Genomic DNA, 24,559 nt, shown 5'->3' with positions numbered 1-24,559 from the left:
GCATGGATTTGTCTTCTCAGCATTTTCATGAGTAGGGTTTGTCCTGGCACGTGCAAATAACCCAATTACAGCAGTCAATGCTGTGTAGCCACACAAGGCCTTGCTGGTTATATCCAGGAGGCTTCTGTGCAGCAAGTACTTCTTTACAGATACACAACTAAGTGGGAGATAATTGCCTACCTTGGTGGTGAGTGCAGACAGCAAGCTACTTTCAGCAAAATCTAAGCCTTAAAATTTAATGGAAGTTTTCTTCATGTGTTTGACATCACATAAAGTTTATCTTAAATTTTGTTCTGTCGCTCTTGATTATGTGTCAGTCCACTTACAGGAAGAAAGAAAGAATATGCGCACAGGTGTGCTGTTAGAGTACCCAGCTGAGATAATGGCAAGCCACACTATTGTATGTGTAATTAGTTATGGGGCACCAAAAAAGATGAACACTGTATCACAGGAGCCATGGGATCTACTCTGGGGAGAGTCTTGTGTGGCTAAGCCTGTGAGAGAATTTATTACAGTCTGAAATTTTTAAACAGGAAGATATGTCAGAGCAATTTAATTAAACAAAAATGTCAAGGTAACAAAAGATATTGAAATGGATAACGGGAGATGCAGTGTGTTTAAATTATAATAAGGCATTTGGTAAATCAAAGTAGTTAAGCTTGCACGCTAAGATGGCTTAGCTGGGTTATTGAAGACCAATGCCTGAATTCCACGTTTTGGTGGAAGTGATGGTGGAATTGTAGCAAGGTGGGATACTTGCAAATATTAGACAGGGTTAGGATTCTCAGTATATTGTGGACGGAACTGCCATTGCTGAGATGTGATCAGGATCTTGACCGTTTGATAGGAATTGACACACTACTGTCAGATTTAAGGTGTTAAAAAGTTTTCAAATTGCTAAAGTTAAACTTGGAGAGCACCTGGTGAGGGGCCATGTGCATAAGCTGAGGAAGAAGCATATTCAGATGAGTAGTAAGGAAACATTACACAGAGAAAGTAACAATGAAAAAGATCCTTCATCAGATTTTCAATTATACAGGTTTATTTCTACAGAGGCAATGAACTTGCATTTTTTCCTAGTTAAGTTTTGAGAAGTATTTTATGAAAAGTACAATAGTAGTAATGACAGCAAGAGGACAGACCAGGCAGCTTTTTCATCTTTTACAGCCCTGAGATTTATATATTTCTGTTATTTCAGTTGCTGCTTACTGTGAGTAGAAATTTTTAGTTCTCAGCAACTCTATCCTACAAGATGCAGTGGCTGGAATTTCCTGAGGTAGAATCAGGATTTGGATAAAAGTACAGAAGGAGGATAGAAACTTAGTGGTTATGGTATTCAGGGAGCAATTAGATGCAAAGTTCAAAAGCCATCACAAAGAATTATGAAATTGAGTAATCATGGCAAACTGGCACCAGAAAATTATTATGGAAGCTGATATTTTATGCTAAAATGCTATGTTCTTCAGGCAAAATTAACAGCTAAGCACATTTGGTTTAACTGACATGCAACTCTACTTCTATAGGATGTGGTTGAATTTAACATATTCAGGATAACATTGGGTGAGAAGTAACTACAGCTTGGAAGTGCTGCCTAAATATTGGAAACATTTTTTTAAATTGTGTCATTGAGGGGATTGGGGCTTGGATTATGGACTTATTTGTACACTTGCTGTTTCTACAGCAGCAATATCTTACATGTATGTAGCATAATTAATGTAATCAAATGCTCAAAGCATTTCAGGATTTCATCAAAACAAGCTTGGCCATGGACATCACTTTTAAGGAAACTAAAAAAGGATAGAGAGTTGTTGAGGCAAAGATGTTTAGGGATGGAATTCTAGAACTGACAGCACAATTATCATTTGTGGAGTGATTAAAATCAGGTGTGCCTTAGAAGCCAGAACTGGAGAAGAACAGGTACCCAGAGAGGGTTACAACTAGGAAGAATTGAGGTCTTGGTTGGATTCGAAAACAAAGATGAGAATTTTAATTGCTCAACCAAGAACCAGTGTAAGTTAGGTAGATTACTCAAATTTTGTGTGAGCAAGGGCATGATAACGGAGCATGAAAGGCACTTAAGTGTATAGAGGATGCAAGATGGGAGGTCACGGTAGTCATTCAGTCTACAGTTAACAGGGACATGAATGCAGGTTTCACCAGCTGATGGGCTGAGGCAGGTGTAGCTGGGTGAAATTAAGAAGGTTGAAGTAGGCAGTTGTATTGATGGCATGGATATATTGTTAGATGCATACCCAGGGACCAGATATGACATTGAAGACTCCAGTCATTTTTAGCCTCTGGTGATTGTCAGGAAGCAGTATAGAATCAGTGTGGAGGGAACAGAGGTCGTGGCAGGGACTAAAGACTATTTGTTTTTTTTTAAAGGTATTAATGAGGAGCAAATTTCTGGATGCAGGATAAGCTGTCAGATAATTTGGAGATAGTGGAGGCTTGAATGAACTGGGCTGGGCATTGTTAGTTTGACAGTGTTCCCCAGTAATGCTTCAGAAGGGGCAGCACCTAGGTAAGGAATGGGGAAAAGGCCAAAGGTTCGTCATTGGATCTTTGGAGAAAATTGTGAGAGTGTGAGAAGTAGCAACTGCAACTATTCCCTTGGAGAGATGGGAATGGAACCAGAGAAGTTCAGTCACGTTGATGGGAGAGATGGGGGAGGAGGACAGTATAATCAGTTGCATTAAAGGCTGTAGAGAGTAGAGAAGTACAGCCAATGTAGCTGCACTTTAATGCTTCCGGGACAATCAATGATGGGTAATAAATACTGGTGTTGCTCAAATAAATATTTTACTAAAATTATGGAATAAAGGGACTTGGATTAATAGTGTCTTCATGTGTACATTATCCTTTTCAAATATGGGAGAGCAAAATAACTTCTTAAAATTTCTTTCATGGGAATGCTTGTAAACATTACAGTTGTAGATTTAGTGATATGGAATGGAGGGATTGGCACTAGAGGTTCTCTGCGTGATCTTTTCTCTTTTTTTTTGCAGAGCTGAACACTTCCAGAAAGAAAAATAATGATTAAATAATGCAGAAATAATTTTTCACAACTTGGTATGTGTGCTTGGTATTATTGTGAGAGTGGCTTTTAATATTGGTCAGTCAGAATTGTCCATCATAGTCATGGATTCACATGGGATAGAAATGGGCCCTTTGGCCCACCATGTCTATGCTGACCTTCGGGAACCCATCGACACTCATACCATGACCTGCCATAGCATGATGATTCAAGTGTTCATTAAGATGCATCTTAAATGCTGTAAGTACCTCCCTCTGCCACATTCTCAATCACTGAATTCTGGGCATCAACCACCCTCTGGGTGGGGGAAGAAAGATATTAAATCCTCTCTCAACTCTTATTTCTCACATTAAACCTGTGCCCTCTGATCTTAGACACCTCTACCACATGGAAAAGTTTCTTACTATCTACCCTTCCTATGCCTTGCATAATGTTATATATATCTGTCAGGTATCTCCGCTGCTCCAAGGAAAAGAAACACTAAAAACTTCAGATACTGGAAGTCTGAAATAAGGTTTAAAAATGCTGGTAATATTCAGCAGGTCAGGTAACATCTGTGGAGTGTCAGCATTTCGGATCTGTGACCTGTCATCATACCTTTCATTCTGCTGCCCGATGTGCTGAGTATTTCCGACTTTTCTGTTTTTATTAAGAAATGTTTTTACAAACATTCAAGTCCCCATGGTTTTATGAAAGGGAAATTATGTTTGACAAACTTGTTAGAGTTTTGAGCAGTGTTGATAAAGGGCAAATGTGCTTGGATTTCTGGAAAGCATTCAATAACGTGCCACAGAAAAGAATAGTGCACATGCTAAAAGCTCATGACTTGAAAAATATCCAAATTCTCTTGTCCTGTAGGTTGTTGGAAATAATTTCCTCTGTGAAGGCTGGTTATCACATAGAAGACAGTTTTGGAATAAAAAGTTTTTTTTCCAGACTGGAAAGGCGTAACTGTTGTCGTGCTCCAAGTTCATTTCTTGGTCCTCAGTTATTTAATTTTGTAATTCCAAAAGGTATTTAGGAAAGATGTGAAGGCTTAAGAGAGGGTGCATGAGAGATGTGCTTAAATGATTTCAGGGATGCGGACCTATGTTATGTGGATAGACTGGAAAGGCTAGAATTGTTCCTGAAACACAGGATGTTGCAAGGAGATATGATATATTTAAAATCATAACTGGTATAGTCAAGAGTAGATAGAGAGCAACTGTTTCTGCTGGCAGAGGGATCAAGAATTATGGAACGTAGAATGAAGGTGATTGGCATAGTCCCCAAAGTAGCAGAGTTTTTTTTATTCAGTGAGTATTTAGGGTCAGAATTACACTGCCAGGATAATACTGGATACTGGAGGAACTCAGTGGGTCAGGCATCACCTATGGAGGGAAATGGACAATGTTTCAGATCAAGACCCTTCATCTGGATTGAAAGAAAGAGGGGAGATAGCCTGTATAAAAAGGTGGAGGGAAGGGGTGGAGTAAGAGCTAGCAAGCGATGGGTGGATCCAGGTGAGGAGAGGGGATAGGCAGATGGAGGAGAGGAGAGTGGGAATAGTGGCAGAAGCTGGGAGGTGATAAGTGCTGGCAGATTAACTTGTAGCATTCAGAAGAAAGCTGGATAAGTATCTGACTTGGGGAAAAAATGTATGGGATGGGGAAAGGGGACTAACTGGATTGCACTTGCATAGAAGCAGTATGGACCTGACAGGCTTATTGGACACCTTCAGCCAGGCCATTCGCACAGAGGCTTACAGTTATCACTTTGCATGCTTGGAATAGGCCAGCAATGTGGCACAGCCAGCAGAGCTGTTGCCTCACCGCACCAGCAACCTGGATTCAATCCTGACCTCTGCAGTCTATGTGTGGAACTTGCACATTCTCTCCCTGTGGCCACATGGAGTTCCTCTGGATGCTTTGGTTTCCTCCTCCTATCCAAAAGATGTTGGGGTTATGAGTCCACTGTAAATTGCCCCTGTTGTATAATTATGTGGAAAATTAGTGAGGGAATGGGACTTCCTTGAGGGTTGGCAGAGACTTAAAGGCTGAATGGCTGCCTCCTTTGTTGTATGGAAATATGGAAGTGCTGATCATGCTTTGTGATTAGTATTACATTTCCATTCAGCTGCATCACACAAAAGAACCGTGCACTACATCACTACAGTTGAATGTTTTCGGCCACTAACTTTTGAATGAAAACTTTAACAGTAGTAACTTGCACACTCTCCATTGTCAGCTATGTCACATTCATAGAAGCATTATAATGGTCCTTGTGAAACTAGAACTAAACACATCTCTAGAGAAACAAAGGACTGCAGATGCTGGAATCTAGATGAAAAACACTATGACACTAAGGACTGCTCTTTTGACTGGATTTAGAACCCATAACTTGTGTCTTTATTGGCTAATACCCTTCGTGCCTTCTCTAAAAGGAAGGCAGGAATGCACTTGTGAAGCAGGTGTGTTGAGATTTGAAGGGTCTTAAATCAAGAAATTCTATTGCACAATGTTTGTGTACATGGTGTAGAATTTTGATGGAAAACTGATCCCATTGTACTTGCTGCCTGTATCCCAAAGTTTGTAATTTTTCTTTTGGATCATCTATATATGCACAGTGGTGTCCAGTACATGCACAGCTGGATGCCATTTTGACAATGGGTTTTCACTGTGAATGTGAGACACACTTCAAAGAGATTTCAAGTAGGTTCCAGCCCAGTTCTAGGAGCTAGCTTCAGGTATTGCTCTTTTGTGTAAAAACTTAGTTTTCCTCCGGGCAAAAGGTATGTGTAAAAGCTGCTGATGTTAATGAGTAAATCATTGGTACCAATGAGAATTACAAACTTCAATAACAGATACAAATGAGATAATACATTTGCATAATTTTCTCTTAGAAAATCATGAGTCTTTGGAACTCTCTTCCTCAAAGGGTGGTGGAAGCAGTCTTTGAATATTTTTAAGGCAGAAATAGATATTTGATAAGAAACAGAGTGAAAGATTTCTGCAGGAAGATGGGAATGCAAAGTTGAAGTTACAATCAGATCAGCTATTATATTATGTAGTGGAGCAGGTTTGAAGGGCTAAATGGCCTATTTGGTGCTAATTCATATGCTCCTGGATAAGTGCCTGAATATTCATATTTCTGGAGAAGACGACGGCACAGGTAATACGTGGTTCTACTGCATATTAATGACACCTGTGAATGCCAATCACTATAAATAACTATAGATCAAAAGGGGAAAAATGGGAGTAAATTTGATTGTACATTTGGTACTGCTTTGAACTTCTCCTTGCTAGTGGTGCACCTGTTTTTATTCATTTCAATGAAAAAAATTTCTTCTGAACTTCTCTAACATAATGGTATTTGTTTCATCCTCCTGAGCATTATCATGGCTGATGCCGATCTCTCATGGGTGGCTTTCTTACAAACTACAGTGCATTGGAGAATGCACAGGAACTGCAAAACAAGTCTGATTGTAAAGAGTGAATATAGTGGATATGACCATAGAAAGCATCCTATCTGGATGTATCACGGCTTGGTACAGCAACTGCTCTGCCCAGGACCGCAAGAAACTGGAGAGAGTTGTGGACACAGCCCAATGCATTACAGACACCAGCCTCCCCTCCTTGGACTCTTGTCTTTACCTCTCGATGTCTTGGTGAAGCAGCCAGCATAATCAAAGACCCCACCCACCCAGGACATTCTCTCTTCTCTCCTCTTCCATCGGGTAGAAGATACAGTTGCCTGAGGGCATGTACCACCAGACTTAAGGACAGCTTCTATCCCACTGTGATAAGACTATTGAACAGTTCCCTTATACAATGAGATGGATTCTGACCTCATGATCTACCTTGTTGTGACCTCGCACCTTATTGCACTGCACTTTCTCTGTAGCTGTGACACTTTACTCTGTACTGTTATTGTTTTTACCTGTACTACATCAATGCACTCTGTACTAACTCAATGTAACTGCACTGTGTAATGAATTGACCTGTATGATCGGTTTGTAAGACAAGTTTTTCACTGTACCTTGGTACAAGTGACAATAATAAACCAATACCAATACATACAATGGACTCTTCCCATAGAATTGATTTGGCTACTTGGTTATATATTCTCTGCTGGTTGAAGGAAGTGAGTTGCATTGGCCATGGTTGTTTGACACAGATTATGGTAAGTTTTCCAAAACTTGCTTAATATTGTTACTAAGATGGGCAGTGTTGTTAATCAGAGCACCTTGAAATTAGTTTTACTCTTCAGCATTGAATCCTCAAGTAAATTTACTGGGGTCAAGTATTTTGTTGTAATTTCAGAATTATTGGTCTAGAATCCACTGTAGGTGGTGGACAACTGTCACCCGTTATTTGTTTGACTGCCCTTGTCCATTTCATCTCCAGGACCTGATGAAGCACTTTGCTGTAAGTGGGAGAACAAATAGTGTGGTGCCCTCTACAGGGCATGCAGGACCTGAGCAAACAGGCAAGCAAATGTTGCCGACAGATTGGATTGTATATTGGCATGTTTTTGTATCCTAAGTGATTTAATTGCAATTATAAATAAGACATACATACAATGAATTGCAAGAAGGTTGCAATTTTCTTTCTGTGACCTCCTTGCATTTGATGTATTACTGCATGGAGGAGCTTGTCAAACACAGTGGTATCCAGTGCACATCTGAAATGTACTTCTTTTAAGATAAGATTTCTTTATTAGTCACATGTACATCGAAACACACAGCGAAATCTATCTTTTGCGTAGTGTTCTGGGGGCAGCCCGCAAGTGTCGCCACGCTTCTGACGCCAACATAGCATGCCCACAACTTCCTAACCCGTACGTTTTTGGAACGTGGGAGGAAACCGGAGCACCCGGAGGAAACCCACGCAGACACGGGGAGAACATACAAACTCCTTACAGACAGCGGCTGGAATTGAACCCTGTAGCTTTCATTCATGCATGTTTCACCCATCTTGCTGGTTGGTCACTCATGCAGGGACATAAGTGTACAATACTTGTGAAGAGCGCTGCTTCATTATTAATTGCCATGCCTTCACAGATGCTGACCAATCTTTCCAAGGGTAGAAGTGTCAAATACCAGAGGGCATAGTTTAAAGGTGAGAGGGGAAAAGTTTAAAGGAGGTGTGCAGGGCAAGTTTTTTTTACACCGAGATTGGTAGGTGCCTGGGTCGCGCTGCCAGGGTTGCAGGTAGAAGCAGATATGATGGTGGCATTTATGAGGCTTTTAGTTCAACACGTGAATATGCAGGGAATGGAGTGATATGCATCATGTGCAGGCAGAAGGGATTAGTTGATTTTTGCATCCTATTCAGCACAGACATTGTGGGCTGAAGGGCCTGTTCCTATGCTGTACTGTTCTGTAGGCATATGTGATTTTTTTTTAAATCCTCACACATCAAATATCAGATTTACAAATTTTATTAAACAGTTCAGTCTGAACCAGGAAGTTCTGAAATTCAGGATTTGGAATGTGGGATTAAGAAATGCAACGTCAACTGAGAAAATTAAGTAGAGTTTGATAAAGATTGGATCAAGAGAGAAAAGAGGGAAAAAAAAGACTGGAAGAAGACATGAAAAGAATTAGAAAATATTCTCCAGCATTAATTAAGAGCTAGAGAACTGAGTCTGTTAAACTGTGAGAGTCAATTTTTTAGTGTAGGTGAGATTGTTTGGCATTGTTTTTAAAAGGCTGCTAATGCTAAAATGGACTGCCCCTAACTTTCTGTGGTGAATTTGGTCCATATTTATTAACCAAGTGCAGGAACATTGTATGCACATGGAAAAGTGGGCAACGACTTATATTTTTTTTGTATCTATCCATGCGTCTTCACTCACCTTCAAGTTGTGGTCTAATTAATGCATAATTAACTTTGAACACAGCAAGCCTCACAATCAGCAACAAACAATCTGCTGGAGGAACGGACAGGCCCATGTGGGAATGGGAAGGGGAGTTGAAATGGCATGCAACTGGGAGCTCGGGATGACCATTGCAGATAGAGCGCAGGCGCTCTGCAGATTGGTTGCCTGGTTTGTGTTTGGCCTTGCTGATGATGAGCAGGCCACATTGGGAACACCAGATCCAATGGACAAGGAGGAAGGAGGTGCACGTGCATTTTTACTCATATTTTTACTGTGAATTCTGGCCAGTTGTAAAATATGATTAGCCAATATCATGCGCTGCTGATTAAGTCTTTCTTGCAGTTGACACTTAAGGGTGCTGAGTGCTTGTGTTTCTGATTAGGTTTCTTTAAGCAGGCTGGCACATCTATTTTATACTGTTTGTTTAGACTAGTAAAATGTTGGCCTCTGATTAGATGATGCAAGATATGACTCTTCAATACGACTCTTCAAGTAGTCTTGTTACTTGTGTCATTTTGAGTCAAGTCTGTGACATTTTAAAGGTTTGGTTTTTGCAGTTCTTTTATAAACTCTCAAAAAGTGACACCTATTGCATACTTTGACATTCCCTGCTGTTTTACAACTATACTCTTCAGTGTGGTTTGGCCACAAACCAGTGAGAATAAATTGTAGCAAAACAAAGGACTGCAGATGCCGGAATCTAGATGACAAAACACGATGATGCTGGAGGAACTCAGCGGGCCAGGCAGCATCCGTGGGGGACAAACAGAACATCAGCGTTTTGTGTCTGGACCCTTCTTCAGGACTGAAGATAGGAAAAGAGGAAGCCCAATATATGGGGGTGGTGGTGGGGGGGAAGCAGAGCAGTGATAGGTGGACAAAAGAGGGGAGGCGGGGTGGGCACAGTAGTGATAGGTAGATGCAGGTAAGAAATGGTGACAGGCAGGTGCGGGGGAGGAGGGGAGAGCAGATCCACTGGGGGATGTGTCAAAGGTAGGGAGGCAGGTGCCCCATGGGGGTAGGGGAGGAGAGGGAAAAAAAGAGACCAGTGAGGAGATAAAAAAGAGAGAGAGGCTAGGAAAGGGAGGAAAAGAAAAGGCATGGTTTGGGGGGGTGTGGGGGGGGGTTATTTAAAGTGGGAGAATCTGATGCTCATGCCGTTAGACTATAAGGTCCCAAGATGGAAAATGAGGTGTTGTTCCTCCAGTATGCATCTGGAATTCTCCTGGCAGTGAAGGAGGCCGAGGACTGACAGATCAGTGATGGAGGGGGAGTTGAAGTGACTGGCAATGGGGAGATGCAGTTCACAGTTACAGACGGAGCACAGGTGTTCTATGAAATAGTCACCTAGCCTGTGTTTGGTCTTGCCAATGTAGAGGAGGCCACACTTGGAGTACTGAATGCAGTAGATGATATTAGGGGAGGTGCAGGTAAATCTCTCTCACCTGAAAGGATTTTTTTGGTTCCTGGATGGAAGTGGTGTAGGGGCAGGTGTTTCACCTATGGCAGGGGCAGTGGAAAGTCCCCGGAACTAGAGAGTCGCGGAGAGCGCGGTCCCTGCGAAAGGCAGAAAGGGGAGGGGAGGGGGAGATGTGCTTGGTGGTGGGATCCCGTTGGAGATGGTGGAAGTGGCGGAGAATGATGTGTTGGATACGTAGGCTGGTGGGATGAAATGTAAGGACAAGGGGGACCCTATCCTTATTGGGTCTGGGAGGGGTGGGGGTGAGAGCGGAGGTGCGGGAAATGGCAGAGATGTGGGTGTGAGCTCTCTCGACCACAGTAGGGGGGAAGCCCCAGTTAGTAAAGAAGTTAGACATCTTGGATGTCCTGGAATGTAAAACCTCATCATGGGAGCAGATGCAGAGAAATTGAGAGAAAGGGAGAGTATCCTCGCAAGAGGCTGGGTAAGAAGAGCTGTAGTCAAGGTAGCTGTGGTTCCCAGTAATACTAGAGAAACAAAGGACTGCAGATGCTGGACAAATTCACAGTAGAGCAGAAATACCTTGATTACAGCTCCTCCTACCCCGGGGACTTTCCACTGCTCCCACCATAGGTATAACACCTGCCCCTGCACCACCTCCATCCAGGGACCCAAACAGTCCTTTCAGGTGAGGCAGATTTTTACCTACACCTCCCCTAATATCATCTACTGCATTCAGTACTTCAAGTGTGGCCTCCTCTACATTGGCGAGACCAAACGCAGACTAGGTGACCATTTTGTAGAACACCTGCGCTCTGTCCGTAACCATGAACTGTATCTCCCCATTGCCAGCCACTCCAGCTCCCCCTCCATCACTGATCTGTCAGCCCTCGGCCTCCTTCACTGCTGGGAGTATTCCAAACGCATACTGGAAGAACAGCACCTCATTTTCCGTCTTGGGACCTTACAGCCTAACGGCATGAACATTGAATTCTCCCACTTTAAGTAACCCTGCCCCCCTCCCCCCCGCCCCACTGTATCTATTCTTTCCTTCAATTTCCTAACCTCTCTTTTCTCCTCGCCGGTCTCTTTTTTTTTCCCTCTCCTCCCCTCCCCCCATGGGGCACCTGCCTCCCTACCTCTGACCCATCCCCCGGTGGATCTGCTCTCCCCTACTCCCCCGCACCTGCCTATCACTATCTCGTACCTGCATCTACCCGTCACCACCTCGTGCCCACCCCACCTCCCCTCTGTTGTCCACCTATCACTGCTCTGCTTTTCCTTCCTATATGCTGGGCTTCCCCTTTTTCCATCTTCAGTCCTGAGGAAGGGCCCTGACCCGAAATGTTGACTGTCTTTCCCCAAGAATAAATTATGCTCTTGTCTTAAAACTGAATTGTTTTGGAATACATTTAACTTTTCATACATTTCAGTTGCTCAAAAGAAAGATGAAATTAATGTTTTGCAGAAAACAAATCTATGAGTTATGTAAGCAGTGACCTTTTTTAGTTAGTTATGTGATCTTAATATTTTGCAGAACAGTGAGAGAATATTTTCAAAAAGCTATGGTGCATTATTGATAAAAGTTTTGTTTTGCAGTGTATTTTGGGACCTCTACTGTGCAGCACCTGAAAGAAGAGAAACGTGTGAGCATTCAAGTGAAGCAAAAGCCTTTCATGATTATGTAAGTCAATTGTGGTAGCCTTTTCATGATGATGATAATTCCATTTCGTATTGTATTCTTGAGGTTCAGTGGCCTGATCCAGTTGCATTCTAATAATGACTTGGTTCAATTCTTAATCCAGCGAAGTTTTTGGAGACAAACTTCTACCTGCGTTAAATTATTTCACCAGCTCAGTGGGGGTCTCTAGTGGACTGTAACATTGCTCTGAGTTGCAATTATAATTTTAGATGCATTGCAAAAGAAAGAACTCTCCAAAAAAAATACTTAAAAAGTTAATTTTCATGTATTTTTAGTTCTGAAAAGGTTGTTTGAATGTAATTAACATCATTCTGTTAAAAAGGGTACTTAAATTAAAATGAACAGGACCTAACTTTCTGTAATGTATTTAAACTGCATGCATCGTTCAAGTACAGAGTTTCAAACCCTTCTTTATGCATTGATGTGGAAGTGTGATCATCTTGCTGCATGGTACATCCCTTTCTATCTCCCCATAGTTGTAGTGCCTCTCCTCTCTACACACCAGTGTGTTTGTAACTGCAGATGGGCAGAGTGCAGATATCCCAATGACTTCATCTGATGTTGCTTAGTGGATTCATGGGGTGTGCAATTAAAAAAAACTAAATGGGCTGGCTGTCTCTTTCAATTTTATACTTTTATCTCCCTTTGCCCCTTCATAAATCTTTTGCAGTACTTTCTTCATTGAGGTTTCTCACTTTTATATATTATTAGAGCCTAGAGAATTTAAAGTTTAAAATTTCTTAGCTATACGATTTGTTTAATAGAACATAGAACAGTACAGTACAGGCCCTTTGACCCACAATGGTGTGCCGACATTTTATCCTGCTCTAATATCTATCTAACCCTTCCCTCCCACATAGCCCTCCATTTCTCTATCATTCATGTGTCTATCTAAGAAATGTCCCTAATGTATCTGCACCCACAACCTCTGCTGGCAGTGTGTTCCACACAGCCACCACTCTGTGTAAAAAAAAAACTTATAAGGGGGATGTCAGAGGTACTATATCTTCCTCCAGTCACCTTAAAATTATGCCCCCTCATGTTAGCCATTTTCACCCTGGGAAAAAATCTCTGACTGTCCACTCGATCTATGCCTCTTATCATCTTGTACACCTCTATCAAGTCACCTCTCATCCTCCTCCTCTCCAAAGAGAAAAGCCCTAGCTCACTCAACCTATCCTCATAAGACATGCTCTCCAATCCAGGCAGCATCCTGGTAAATCTCCTCTGCACCCTCTCTAAAGCTGCCACGTCCTTATTAATGAGGCGACCAGAACTGAACACAATTCTTCAAGTGTGGTCTAACCAGAGTTCTGTAGAGCTGCAACATCACCTCGCGGCTCCTGAACTCAGTCCCCCGACTAATGAAGGCCAACATACTAGATGCCTTCTTAACAACTCTATGTTTAAAATAACTGAGCTGCTACCTGCAGTATGGAGGAAAATTGAGGCTCAGTGTTTGATCGTGCAGTAACTGTGAGTCTTTAGTTATAGGTTTGATGGCTATTTCAATTTTGTTTTGAGTCAATAACTTCTGAACCAACAGGAAAGGTTTGATAAATATGTTAAGTTCCATTGAATGCTTTACTCAAAATACAACAACTGTTTCAAAACAGTTGAACATGTAATAGATCTTTGTGGTTTATGGAAATATAAAGGGCAGGTAAGTGAAATACAGACTTGCTTTAGTGATTCACTTTTTATAAACCACAGAGTCCCATTGTCCCATTGTGTATTTTGTTTGAAGAATATATTGGCAATTTATAAATTAAAAAAAAATGCTAACATAATGAATTTATTTTCTGCAATTTAATGTTGTGAAAACATCCTATTGCGGTTGTGTCAGTCACTGAATTCATTGAGGAAGTGGGTTGACATCTATACATATTACAGACATTCAAAACAATACTTAAAATTTTACTATGATACTTTTGGTATCACAATAAAATGGGAAATCTAAAATCCGTGAAATCCATAGAAATAAAATTTAAGAGCATTTTAATTTCAGATTTAAACCGGTATAAATGAAGAACAACTGTGGTTTCAAACAAGCCACAACTTTTTTATGAAACTTTTTAATCTTCACCCAATGAATAATTGTTACAATAAGTTATTTTGTCTCTTCTTTGCACATTGAACATATCTCAAACAAATATTGATTCAAGCTTTACATGTATGCAATTTCCTATAACATGCTAATGCACAAGATGCTTATGGCCTTGTTAGTTTCGTTTTGTTATTTAATTTATGTATGTATGAGTTAGAAATGGTTGTTATTTAATAATGTGTTAATTAAATCAAATTAATTTTACTTCCACTTTTAATTACCTAAGCAAACTGAAATATGTGAGATGTACTTTAGGTGATCATTTTGGTTTGCCATGAATTTTGATCTTTTCAGTACTTTCTATGATCACACGTCATAGAAATTTGTCCTTGGTTGCATGTGGTAAATGTGATGCAGGAGAGCATGTGCATTAAAATGTACTTTGGTTCCAAATTAGTGCTCAAACACCAGTGCTACAATATTGCACACTTAGCACATGTGTCTAAGGACTGGCCATCTTTTCTCAGATTATTGGATTTACTGATATTTCATGTGTTTCACTTTGTTTCAACGCCTTCAATAATTTGTACTCCTAACACTAATGAGAGTTTAAAGTATTGTTAAAGCATGCTCAGTCATGCAATAGAATGTGACCGACAAGTGTGTGTTATGCAAGTGTAGGTTCAAATTTATATTTATTTATAATGGAATTTGAAATTTGTTTTAAATTTGGAAGTAAGTTGGGACAGTTTATTCAGAAATTCAAAATTAAACATTGATTTATTTTGTGTACAAGTTGATCCTACATTTGTTCCGTGACTATTTCTTGTTTGCATTTATGAATTTTTTAGAACTAATGTATGCAGTATTGATATTTGGCTAAAAGCAGGTTTGTTGTGTAAAAAATGTGAAAGTTCTGCATTCTGTAATTGGTGGCTTGGAAGTAAGTTGATAATGATTCTGCTTTATTGGGTGCACATGACTACCATTTGTCTTATTTTCCTTTTTTCCTTCTGCCTTGATTATGGTTTTATAGATGGCTTTTGCAAAAACTGAGTACACGTCATTTATATTCTTTGCATTCTTTAATAGATTAGACATTCATGAACAAGAACTATCATGGTTTGGAATTGGGTTATTGGTTTATTGTCATTGTTACATGTACTGAGGTACAGTGCAAAACTTGTCTTGCACACCGTTCACGCAGATCAATTCATTACCCAGTGCATTGAGGTAGTGCAGGGTAAAACAATAATGGTGCAGAATAAAGTGTTACAGTTGCAGAGAGAGTGCAGTGCAGGCAGACAATAAGGTGCAAGGCCACGACGATGCTGGATCTTTTTATAAGTACTTGTACAACTTTCGATTTCCCTTTTGGGTATTTTCTCAATGTCTCCTATCAACCAATTTTCTACTCTATCTTGAATGTGTTCTTTAAAAATACAAATCAATGATGGCTTGCAGCAATCATATTGGACTTTAGTGAGATTGCACTTGAAATATTTTGTTCAAATCTGGTCTCCCTATGTGAGGAGGAATTGAGTGATTGAGGAAGTGCAGTGTACGTTCACCAGAATGATTCCTGGGATTGTTGTCTGAGAAGATATTAAGCGGACTGGGGCTGTATTCTCTAGAATTTAGAAGATCAAGATTTGATGTTGTTGAAATGTCAAAAATCTTACAAGGCTTGTCAGATGCAGAGATGGTGCATTCCCTGGACTGGGTGTCCAGAGGCAGGGGCCACAGTGTCAAAATAAGAGATGGCCATTGAGGACTGAGGTGAAGAAATTTCTTCATGGAGAGGAAGTGAATCTTTGGAGGATTGTGCAGGCTCAGCCATTGAATATTTTCAAGAAAGATTGATGGATATTTGGATATTCAGAGATCAAGGGACATAAAATTACTACAGGACAATGGTGCTGATCATATTGAAGGTCTTATTGAATGGTAGAACAAGCACAAGGGGCCGAATGGTTCACTTCTACTTCATTTTCTTATATTGATTTGCAGACTTTTCAATAGCTGTTAGTATTGATTGCCATTCTCTGGTCTTTGGATTGTATTTCCTTTTCTCCTCCTCACCCACTGACTTCTTATGAAAGGGGAATGGGAACCAGAGTGTTAGGTCAGATGATGGAGCAGTTGGTGTAAAGGCAGATGCAAGGTGCAGAGAAACTGTGGGGAAGGATAGGCAGTGGATAGGGCATAAGTGCAGTTAGTTGGATGCGTTGAAATGTGTTTACTTTAGTGTGAGAAGTATTAAGAATAAGGGTAATGAACTTGGAGCATGGATCAGTACAGGGAATTACAATGTTGTGGCCATTAGAACATAGAAGAATATAGAACTACAGCACAATTCAGGCCCTTCAGCCCACAAAGCTGTGCCGAACATGTCCCTACCCTAGAAATTACTAGGCTTACCCATAGCCCTCTATTTTTCTCAGCTCCATGTACCTATCCGACAGTCTCTTTAAAAGACCCTATGGTATCCGCCTCCACCACCATTGCCGGCAGCCCATTCCACACACTCACCACTCTCTGAGTAAAAAAACTTACCCCTGACATCTCCTCTATACCTACTCCTACAGAGACTTGGCTGTCGCAAGGGCAGGATTGGCAGCTTGATGTTCCGGGGTTTAGATGTTTCAAAAAGGGGTACGGAATGAGGTAAAAAAAGGAGGGAGTGGCATAGTACCACAGCTGCAGAAAGGGAGAACTTCATGGAAGGATCATCTACTGAGTCAGTGTGGGTGGAAGTCAGAAACAGGAAGGAAGCAGTCACTCTACTGGGACCATTCTCTAGGACCCCCCCCCCCCCCCCCCCCAATAGCAGCAGAGACACTGAAGAGCAGATGAGGAGGCAGATTTTGGAGAGATGCAAAAATAACAAGGTTGTTGTCATGTGTGACTTCAACTTCCCTAATATTGATTGGCACCTCCTTAGTGCAAAAGGTTTAGATGGGTCAGAATTTGTTAGGTGTGTCCAGGAAGGATTCCTGACACAGTACGTGGACAGGCTGATGAGAGGAGAGGCCATACTGAATTTAGTACTTGGCAATGTACCTGGTCAGGTGACAGACCTCTTGGTGGGCGAGCGTTTCAATGAATGTGACCACAACTCTCTGACCTCCAGCATGGCCATGGACAAGGATAGGAGCGGAATTATATGGGAAAGTATTTGACATATGGGAAGAACAGGAGGATGACTAGAGTGAGGGTAGGACTGCTCGGGGATAAAAGGGGAAACATGAGGTCCTTAATTGGGGGAGGGATAATTATAATGGTATTAGGCAGGATCTTGAGAGTGTAAGTTAGGAACAGATGTTCTCAGGGAAATGCACAACAGAAATATGGAGGTTGTTTAGGGACCACTTGCATGGGGTTCTGGAGAGGTTTGTCCCACTGAGACAGATGGTAGGGTGAAGAAACCGTGGTTTACAAGGGAGGTGGAACATTTAGTTAGGAGGAAGAAGAATGCATGCGTAAGGTTCAGCAAGCAAAAATCAGGTAGGGCTCTTGGAGAATTATAAGATAGCCAGGAAGGGGCTTGGAAGAGCTAGAAGGGAACATGAGAAGGCCTTGGTGAGTAGGATTAGGGAAAACCCCAAGGTGTTCAACATGTACATGAAGAACAGGAGGATGACTAGAGTGAGGGTAGGATCACTCAGGGATAAAGGGGAAACATGCCTGGACGTGGAGGAGGCAGAAGAGGTTGTTAATGAATACTTTGCTTCGGTGCTCACCAGGGAGAGTGACTTTGAATGTGAGGTCAGCGTAGAACAGGCTAATGTGCTGGAGCATGTTGAGGTTAAGAAAGAGGTAGTCTTGGAGTTTCTAGAAAAAAAAGCATAAGGACAGATAAGTCCCTGGGGTCAGATGGGATATACCCCAGGTTATTACGGGAAGCAAGGGAAGAGATTGCAGGGGGGGTATTGAGGATGATCTTTGCGTCCTCCCTGGCCACAGGAGTGGTACCAGAGGATTGGAAGATGGCAAATGTTCTTCTGTGTTCAAGAAAGGTAATGGGGATAATCCTGGGAATTATAGACCAGTGAGTCTTATGTCAGTGGTGGGCAAGCTATTGGAGAGGATTTACAAGCATTTGGAGAAGCATAGTCTTAATTAGGGATAGTCAGCATGGCTTTGTGAGGGGCAGGTCATGCATCATGAGCCTAATTGAGTTTTTCGAGGAGGTGACAAAACAAATTGCTGAAGGTAGAGCAGTGGATGTGGTGTACATGGACTTTAATAAGGTGTTTGACAAGGTTCCTGATGCTGGGCTCATCCAGAAAGTTATGAGGCGTGGCATCCATGGAAACTTGGCTGCATGGAATCAGAATTGGCTTGCCCACAGAAGGCGGAGGGTGCTAGTAGATGGAACATATTCTGCCTGGAGGATGGTGACCAGTGGTGTTCTGCAGGGATCTGTTCTGGGACCCCTGCTCTTTGTGATTTTTATAAATGACTTGGATGAGGAAGTGGGGAGGTGGGCTCATAAGTTTACAGAAGACACGAAGGTTGGAGGTGTTGTGGATAGTGTAGAAGGTTGTCGTAGGTTACAACGGGATATAGACAGGATGTAGAGTTGGGTGGAGAAGTGGCAGATGGAGTTCAATCTGGAAAAGTGTGAAGTGATACATTTTGGAAGATCGAACTTGAAGGCAGAATACAAGGTTAATGGAAGGATTCAAGCAATGTGGAGAAACAGGGATCTTGAGGTCCATGTCCATAAATCCCTCAAAGTTGCTGCGCAAGTTGATAGGGTGGTTAAGAAGGCGTATGGTGTGTTGGCCTTCATTAGTCGGGCGATCGAGTTCAAGAGCTACAAGGCAACATTGCAGCTCTATAGAACTCTGGTTAGACCACACTTGGAGTGTTGTGTTCAGTTCTGGTCGTCTCATTATAGGAAGGATGTGGCAGCTTGAGAGAGGGTGCAGAGGAGATTTACCAGGATGCTGCCTGGATTGGAGGGCATGTCTTATGAGGATAGGTTGAGTGAGCTAGGGCTTTTCTCTTTGGTGCGACACAGGATGAGAGTTGACTTGATAGAGGTGTATAAGATTACAAGGGGCATAGATAGAGTGGACAGTCAGCACCTTTTTCCAGGGCTGCAATGACCAATACCAGATGACATCCATTTAAGGTGAGTGGAGGAAAGTTTCAGCGAGATATCTGAGGTAGGTTTTTTTTACACAGAGTGGTGGGTGCCTGGAACACACTGCCGGGGGTGGTGGTAGAGGATGATACAATGGGGACATTTAAAAGACTCTTGGATCGGTACATGGATGTAAGAAAAATGGAGAGTTATGGGCTGTGTAAGAGGGAAGGGTTAGATTGATCATGGAGTAGGTTTGTATAGGTCGGCACGACATCGTGGGCTGAAGGGCCCGTCTGTGCTGTACTGTTCTATGAAAGGCAGTGAAACTTCTGGCTGGAAGTGACCCTCCTTTAATGACTACTCAACTAAAGGAAACCGTCTCCATTATTCACTGTCATCAAAGCTGTAGCCTGTTCTGAAAATAGTACTTAATTTCTCTCAGAATTACGACTTCCCATCTTTGGAATCATCCCTTGAATTTCCAGATAGAGAGCTTAGTGACATGGTGTCATAACAACAACCTTTCCTCAATGTCAGCAAAACCAAAGAGCTGGTCATTGACTTCAGGAAAGGGGGCGGTGTACATGCACCTGTCTACATGAACAGTGCTGAGGTTGAGAGGGTTGAGAGCTTCGAGTTCCTGGGAGTGAACATCACCAATAGCCTGTCCTGACCCAACCACATAGACGCCACAGCCAAGAAAGCTCACCAGTGCCTCTACTGAAGGCTAAAGAAATTTGGCATGTCCCCTTTGACACTCACCGACTTTTATCGATGCACCATAGAAAGCATCCTATCTGGATGCATCACAGCTTGGTATGGCAACTGCTCTGCCCAGGACCTGAAGAAACCGCAGAAAGTTGTGGACACAGCTCAGTGCATCACGGAAACCAGCCTCCCCTCCATGATTCTGTCCATATCTCTCTCTGCCTGAGAGAAGCAGCCAGCACAATCAAAGACCCCACCCACCTGGCCATTCTCTCTTCTCCCCTCTCCCATCAGGCAGAAGATACAGGAGCCTGAGGGGACATACCACCAGGCTTAAGGACAGCTTCTACACCACTGTGATAAGACTATTGAACGGTTCCCTTATACGATGAGATGGACTCTTGACCTCACAATCTACCTTGTTGTAACCTTGCACCTTATTGTTTACCTGCAATGCACTTTCTCTGTAATTGCGACACTTTACTCTGTACTCTTGTATTGTTTTTACCCTGTACTACCTCAATGCACTGTGTAATGGTATGATCCATATGAATGGTATGCAAGACAAGTTTTTCATTGTACCTCGGTAGAAGTGACAATAATAAACCAATACCAACATATTAATGACTTGGAGGAGGGGACAGAGTGTAAGGTACTTAAAGTAAGTTTGCTGATAACAGGAAAAGTGGGAAGGCATGCTCAGATGCGGCTGGTTGTAACCTGCAACAGGATATGGAGAGGGTGAGTCAATGGCAAATGGAATTTCATGTGGGAAAGTATGAGGTCGTGCACTTCAGCAAGAGGTATAAAAAAAACACTGTTATCCAAGTAGAGAGAGACTGCAAATGAGTGAAGTACAGAGGGATCGTGGTGTTCATGTGCATTAAATGCCAAAAGCTAGCATGCAGATGCAGCAAATAATTAAGAAGGCAAATATCACATTGGCCTTTATTGCCAGAGGATTGGACTTTAAAGCTAGAGAAGTATTGTTGCAATTGTACAGGGTATTTGTGTACCCATACTTGAATTCTGTGTACAGTTTTGGTCCCCTGATTTAAGAAAGGATATACTATCATTAGAGGAAGGCCAGAGAAGATTCATTAGACTAATTCCTTGGATGATCGGCTGTCATATCGTGAGTGTCCTTTTCTTTCTTGATGAAAGAAATTACTGGGCATTTCTTCATACATGCATTACAGAGAAAGTGTGGAGGGCAAGCTAATCTATTGGAAGTGGAAGAACAGAAGGAGGAGGATACAAAGAGCAAACAATAGGTGGCTGGATTCACCAAGACCTTCTCCAGCGTACACTTCAGTGAGGAGGAATGAGTGGAGGGCTCACAATTCAGTGAGGAAGTCCTCACCAAATACACTACATGTAGGTGCCATAATAGTGCATTGCAAAGCAGTATAATAATTGCTTTTCTTGTAGCTCTTGGGATGACAGTGGCAATCAACTATTGCTTGTCTGACCTTTTCCAGAACGGAGCTAGAGATATGTGCAACATTTTGTAATTTACAGCATTAGAGATTTCACAGGTACCCACTGCATCAAGAGAGTAGAATCGATCCCATTCTTCCTTGCAATTGAGCAGGATTCAGAATGAGCATGTGATTCGACTTTGCTTTTGTAACCTCAGAATTTGGATGGCTTGTCCCATTTTTTGCACTATTTATTTATTTTTGTAACTTATAGTAATTTTTATGTCTTGCACTGTGCTGCTGCCGCCGCAAAACAACACATTTCACGACATATGTCAGTGATAGTAAACCTGATGCTGATTTGTTTCTGTGCAGTGTTGATCCCTGTGTTGATGATCAGGTACTCAATGATGTTGAATGCCAAGGAGATAGAGACTCTCATTGGTGATTGTCATCACCTGACACTTGCATGACTTGAATGTTAATTGTCACTATTCCTGAATATCTAGGAATGGCTGGTGCAGGTATGCAATATTTTGTGATTTGAGGAATTATGAATGGAATTGAATATTGTGTAGTCATCAGTAAGTATCCCTGCTTCTGAAACTGTGGGGTGAAGGTCACTGATGAATCTGCAGAAGGTGCTTGAGACTGGGACACTGACATGATGAGCTCCTGAATTGCTGGACTGCTGTAACACCCTGTTAGCTTCATTTATACCTAGTCTAGTCTTGGGTGGTCCTTCAGGATTGAGTTATTTCCATTTCCCTCAGGAATAAGGCCAATGTGGGACCCCCATGGACTCTGCAACAAGTGGAGCAGAAAGTGCTTGGCCAGGCCGGTGGTGGGTAATTTGGGAGGTGACGTGCTCCCTTTGGCTTCATCACGCTGGGCGTCCATGTATGTGTACTTGAGGTTATCATTGCAATCCCAGATATTCCTTCTCCACACTGGTCATAAGTCAGGGATTTTTCAGGTGTTGGATGTCATTGTTTTTCCAAGGATGCTGTACGGACACCCCCTGCCATCCACCTGGTAATCTCTTGCGGTGACACAGCTTGGAATACAGTGTCTGTTCTAGGAGACTGATGAGATGGCTTTCCCATTGAAGCCGATGAACTGCAGTTAAGACATGAGTGTTGGAGATGTTGGCCTGAGAATGGTAGCTGATACTGGTTCACTTTTCCTCTCAATGGATTTGGAGGATTTTGTGAAGAGAGTGGTTGTGTGTCTCCAGTGCTCTGAGATGACCAATGTTTCAGCAACATGCAGGAGGCTTGGAATCACTGTCATCCAATAGACCATCATGCCTGGTTTGAGGATTTAACTTTAAAATACACGTTTGCTCAGATGGCCAAATGCTGTGTTGGTGAACAGAAGGCAATATCCAGAGGTGTGATGGCACTAGTCTGAGGTTGCATTGCAGTAAGCTGAGCTTGCATGGTAGAAGTTTGAGTTAGAACTGTAGCATGCAGATATTGTGAGGCTTTTGCTGCATTTGGTCATTAAAGTAAGCTTGATGGTTGAGTTGACAAATGTTGAAGTGAGATAGGATGCCACTTCCATGTTGGAAAGCCTGGGCTGGATGCTCCCATGCTGCTTGACATTACAGGCATGCTTTCTGTTAGCCCTGTCCATGCACTAAGCAGGTCTTTGTTCATGCCCATCACGCTGCTTCTGAATACCAGCATCAAAGTACTCATCTGAGTTGACTAAAGAAGTACATATCCAAACTTGCCTTCTGGAAAACTGATACCAGGTTTACCATTTACCCTTGTTTTGGCTTCATGCCCCATACCTCAATGAATGCTAGATTCCACATGAAAACAAACATCCGTAGTCCATGAAGTGTCTGTGTCTGAACTGCCAGCTCCATGTCAAATTGACTGATCTGTTTTTTCGTCTTCCTTCTGTTGCTCTTCAACCACTGCCTGGTGAGATTGTGATTTTTGGTGTTCTGAAAGGAGAAGGACATAGTGGAGGGGTTGTGATAGCATGGGGTGAAAACATTAGGTGCATGTTCACATCATCTGCAGCTTATGGTGGAATGAGGTTGAGTGGAATGTGAGGAGAAGGAGTAAATATGAACTTACCAAAGTCAAAGTCCAGTTTATTGTCAAATGCACAAGTCCATGTGTGTGCAGGTGCAATGAAAAACTTACTTGCAGCAGCATCACAGGCGCACAGCATCATATAAGCAGCATTCACAAGAAAAACCTAAATTAAACATAAATTATAATACAATCTTTACACGAAAACAGAATTAGAACAAAAAAAAAGTCCATTTTAGTGCAAAGTGATCAGAGTGGTCATAGTGTTGCTAAACTAGGGTTGTGCTGGTTGGCTCAAGAACCGAATGGTTGAAGGGAAGTAGCTGTTCCTGAACCTGGTGGTGTGGGACTTCAGGCTTCTGTACCTCCTGGCTGGGACCTGGTTCTGGGACCTCTAGTCCAGGGACAATCAGCAAGGCTTTGTGAAGGGAAGATCTTGCCTCACAAGCCTGGTAAGGTTCTTTGAGGAGGTGACCAGGAAGATTGATGAGGGTAGTGCAGTGGATGTGGTCTACATGGATTTTAGTAAGGTGTTTGACAAGGTTCTGCATGGTAGGCTTCTTCAGAAGGTCAGAGGGAGGCTTGGCCATGTGGATTCAGAATTGGCTTGCCTGTAGAAAGCAGAGTTGTGGAGGGAATGCATTTGGATTGGAGGGCTGTGACTAGTGGTGTCCCACAGGGATCGGTTCTGGGACCTCTACTTTTTGTGATATTTATTAACTACTTAGATGAGGGAGTGGAAGGCTGGGTTAGCAAGTTTGCAGATGACACAAAGATTGGTGGTGTTGTGGATAATGTGGAGGGCTGTCGAAGCTTACAGAGGGATACTGATAGGATGCAGAGCAGGGCTGACAAGTGGCAGATGGAGTTCAATCCTGAGAAGTGTGAGGTAGTATACTTTGGAAGGACAAACTCCAAGGCGGAGTACAAGGTAAATGGCAGGATTCTGGGCAGTGTGGAGGAGCAGAGGGATCTGGGGGTTCATATCCACGGATCACTGAAAGTCACCTCACAGGTAGATAGGATAGTTAAGAAAGCTTATGGGATGTTAGCTTTCATAAGTCGGGGGATCGAGTTTAAGAGCCGCAAAGTGATGATGCAGCTTTACAAAACTCTGTGTCCAGTTCTGGTCGCCTCATTATAGGAAGGATGTGGAGATGTTGGAGAGGGTGCAGAGGAGATTTACCAGGATGCTGCCTGGATTAGAGAGTAT

At 42.3% G+C, this 24,559-nt stretch overlaps 1 protein-coding gene across 2 annotated transcripts in view; it reads left to right on the top strand.

Annotated features, from left to right (window-relative positions):
* Positions 1-24,559, top strand: part of LOC127572339 (single-stranded DNA-binding protein 2) — a 299,567-nt gene that overhangs the window by 76,224 nt on the left and 198,784 nt on the right. For both annotated transcript variants that reach the window (XM_052019481.1, XM_052019480.1), the window contains exon 4: positions 11,919-12,003. In XM_052019481.1, coding sequence (XP_051875441.1) covers positions 11,919-12,003 — 85 coding nt within the window. The remainder of the gene's footprint in view (positions 1-11,918; positions 12,004-24,559) is intronic.

The sequence above is a fragment of the Pristis pectinata genome, chromosome 7 (genome assembly GCF_009764475.1).
Source record: "Pristis pectinata isolate sPriPec2 chromosome 7, sPriPec2.1.pri, whole genome shotgun sequence".
NCBI classification, from domain to species: domain Eukaryota; kingdom Metazoa; phylum Chordata; class Chondrichthyes; order Rhinopristiformes; family Pristidae; genus Pristis; species Pristis pectinata.
Note: the sequence above shows the minus strand (reverse complement) of the source record. Positions and strands in the feature narration are given on the sequence as shown.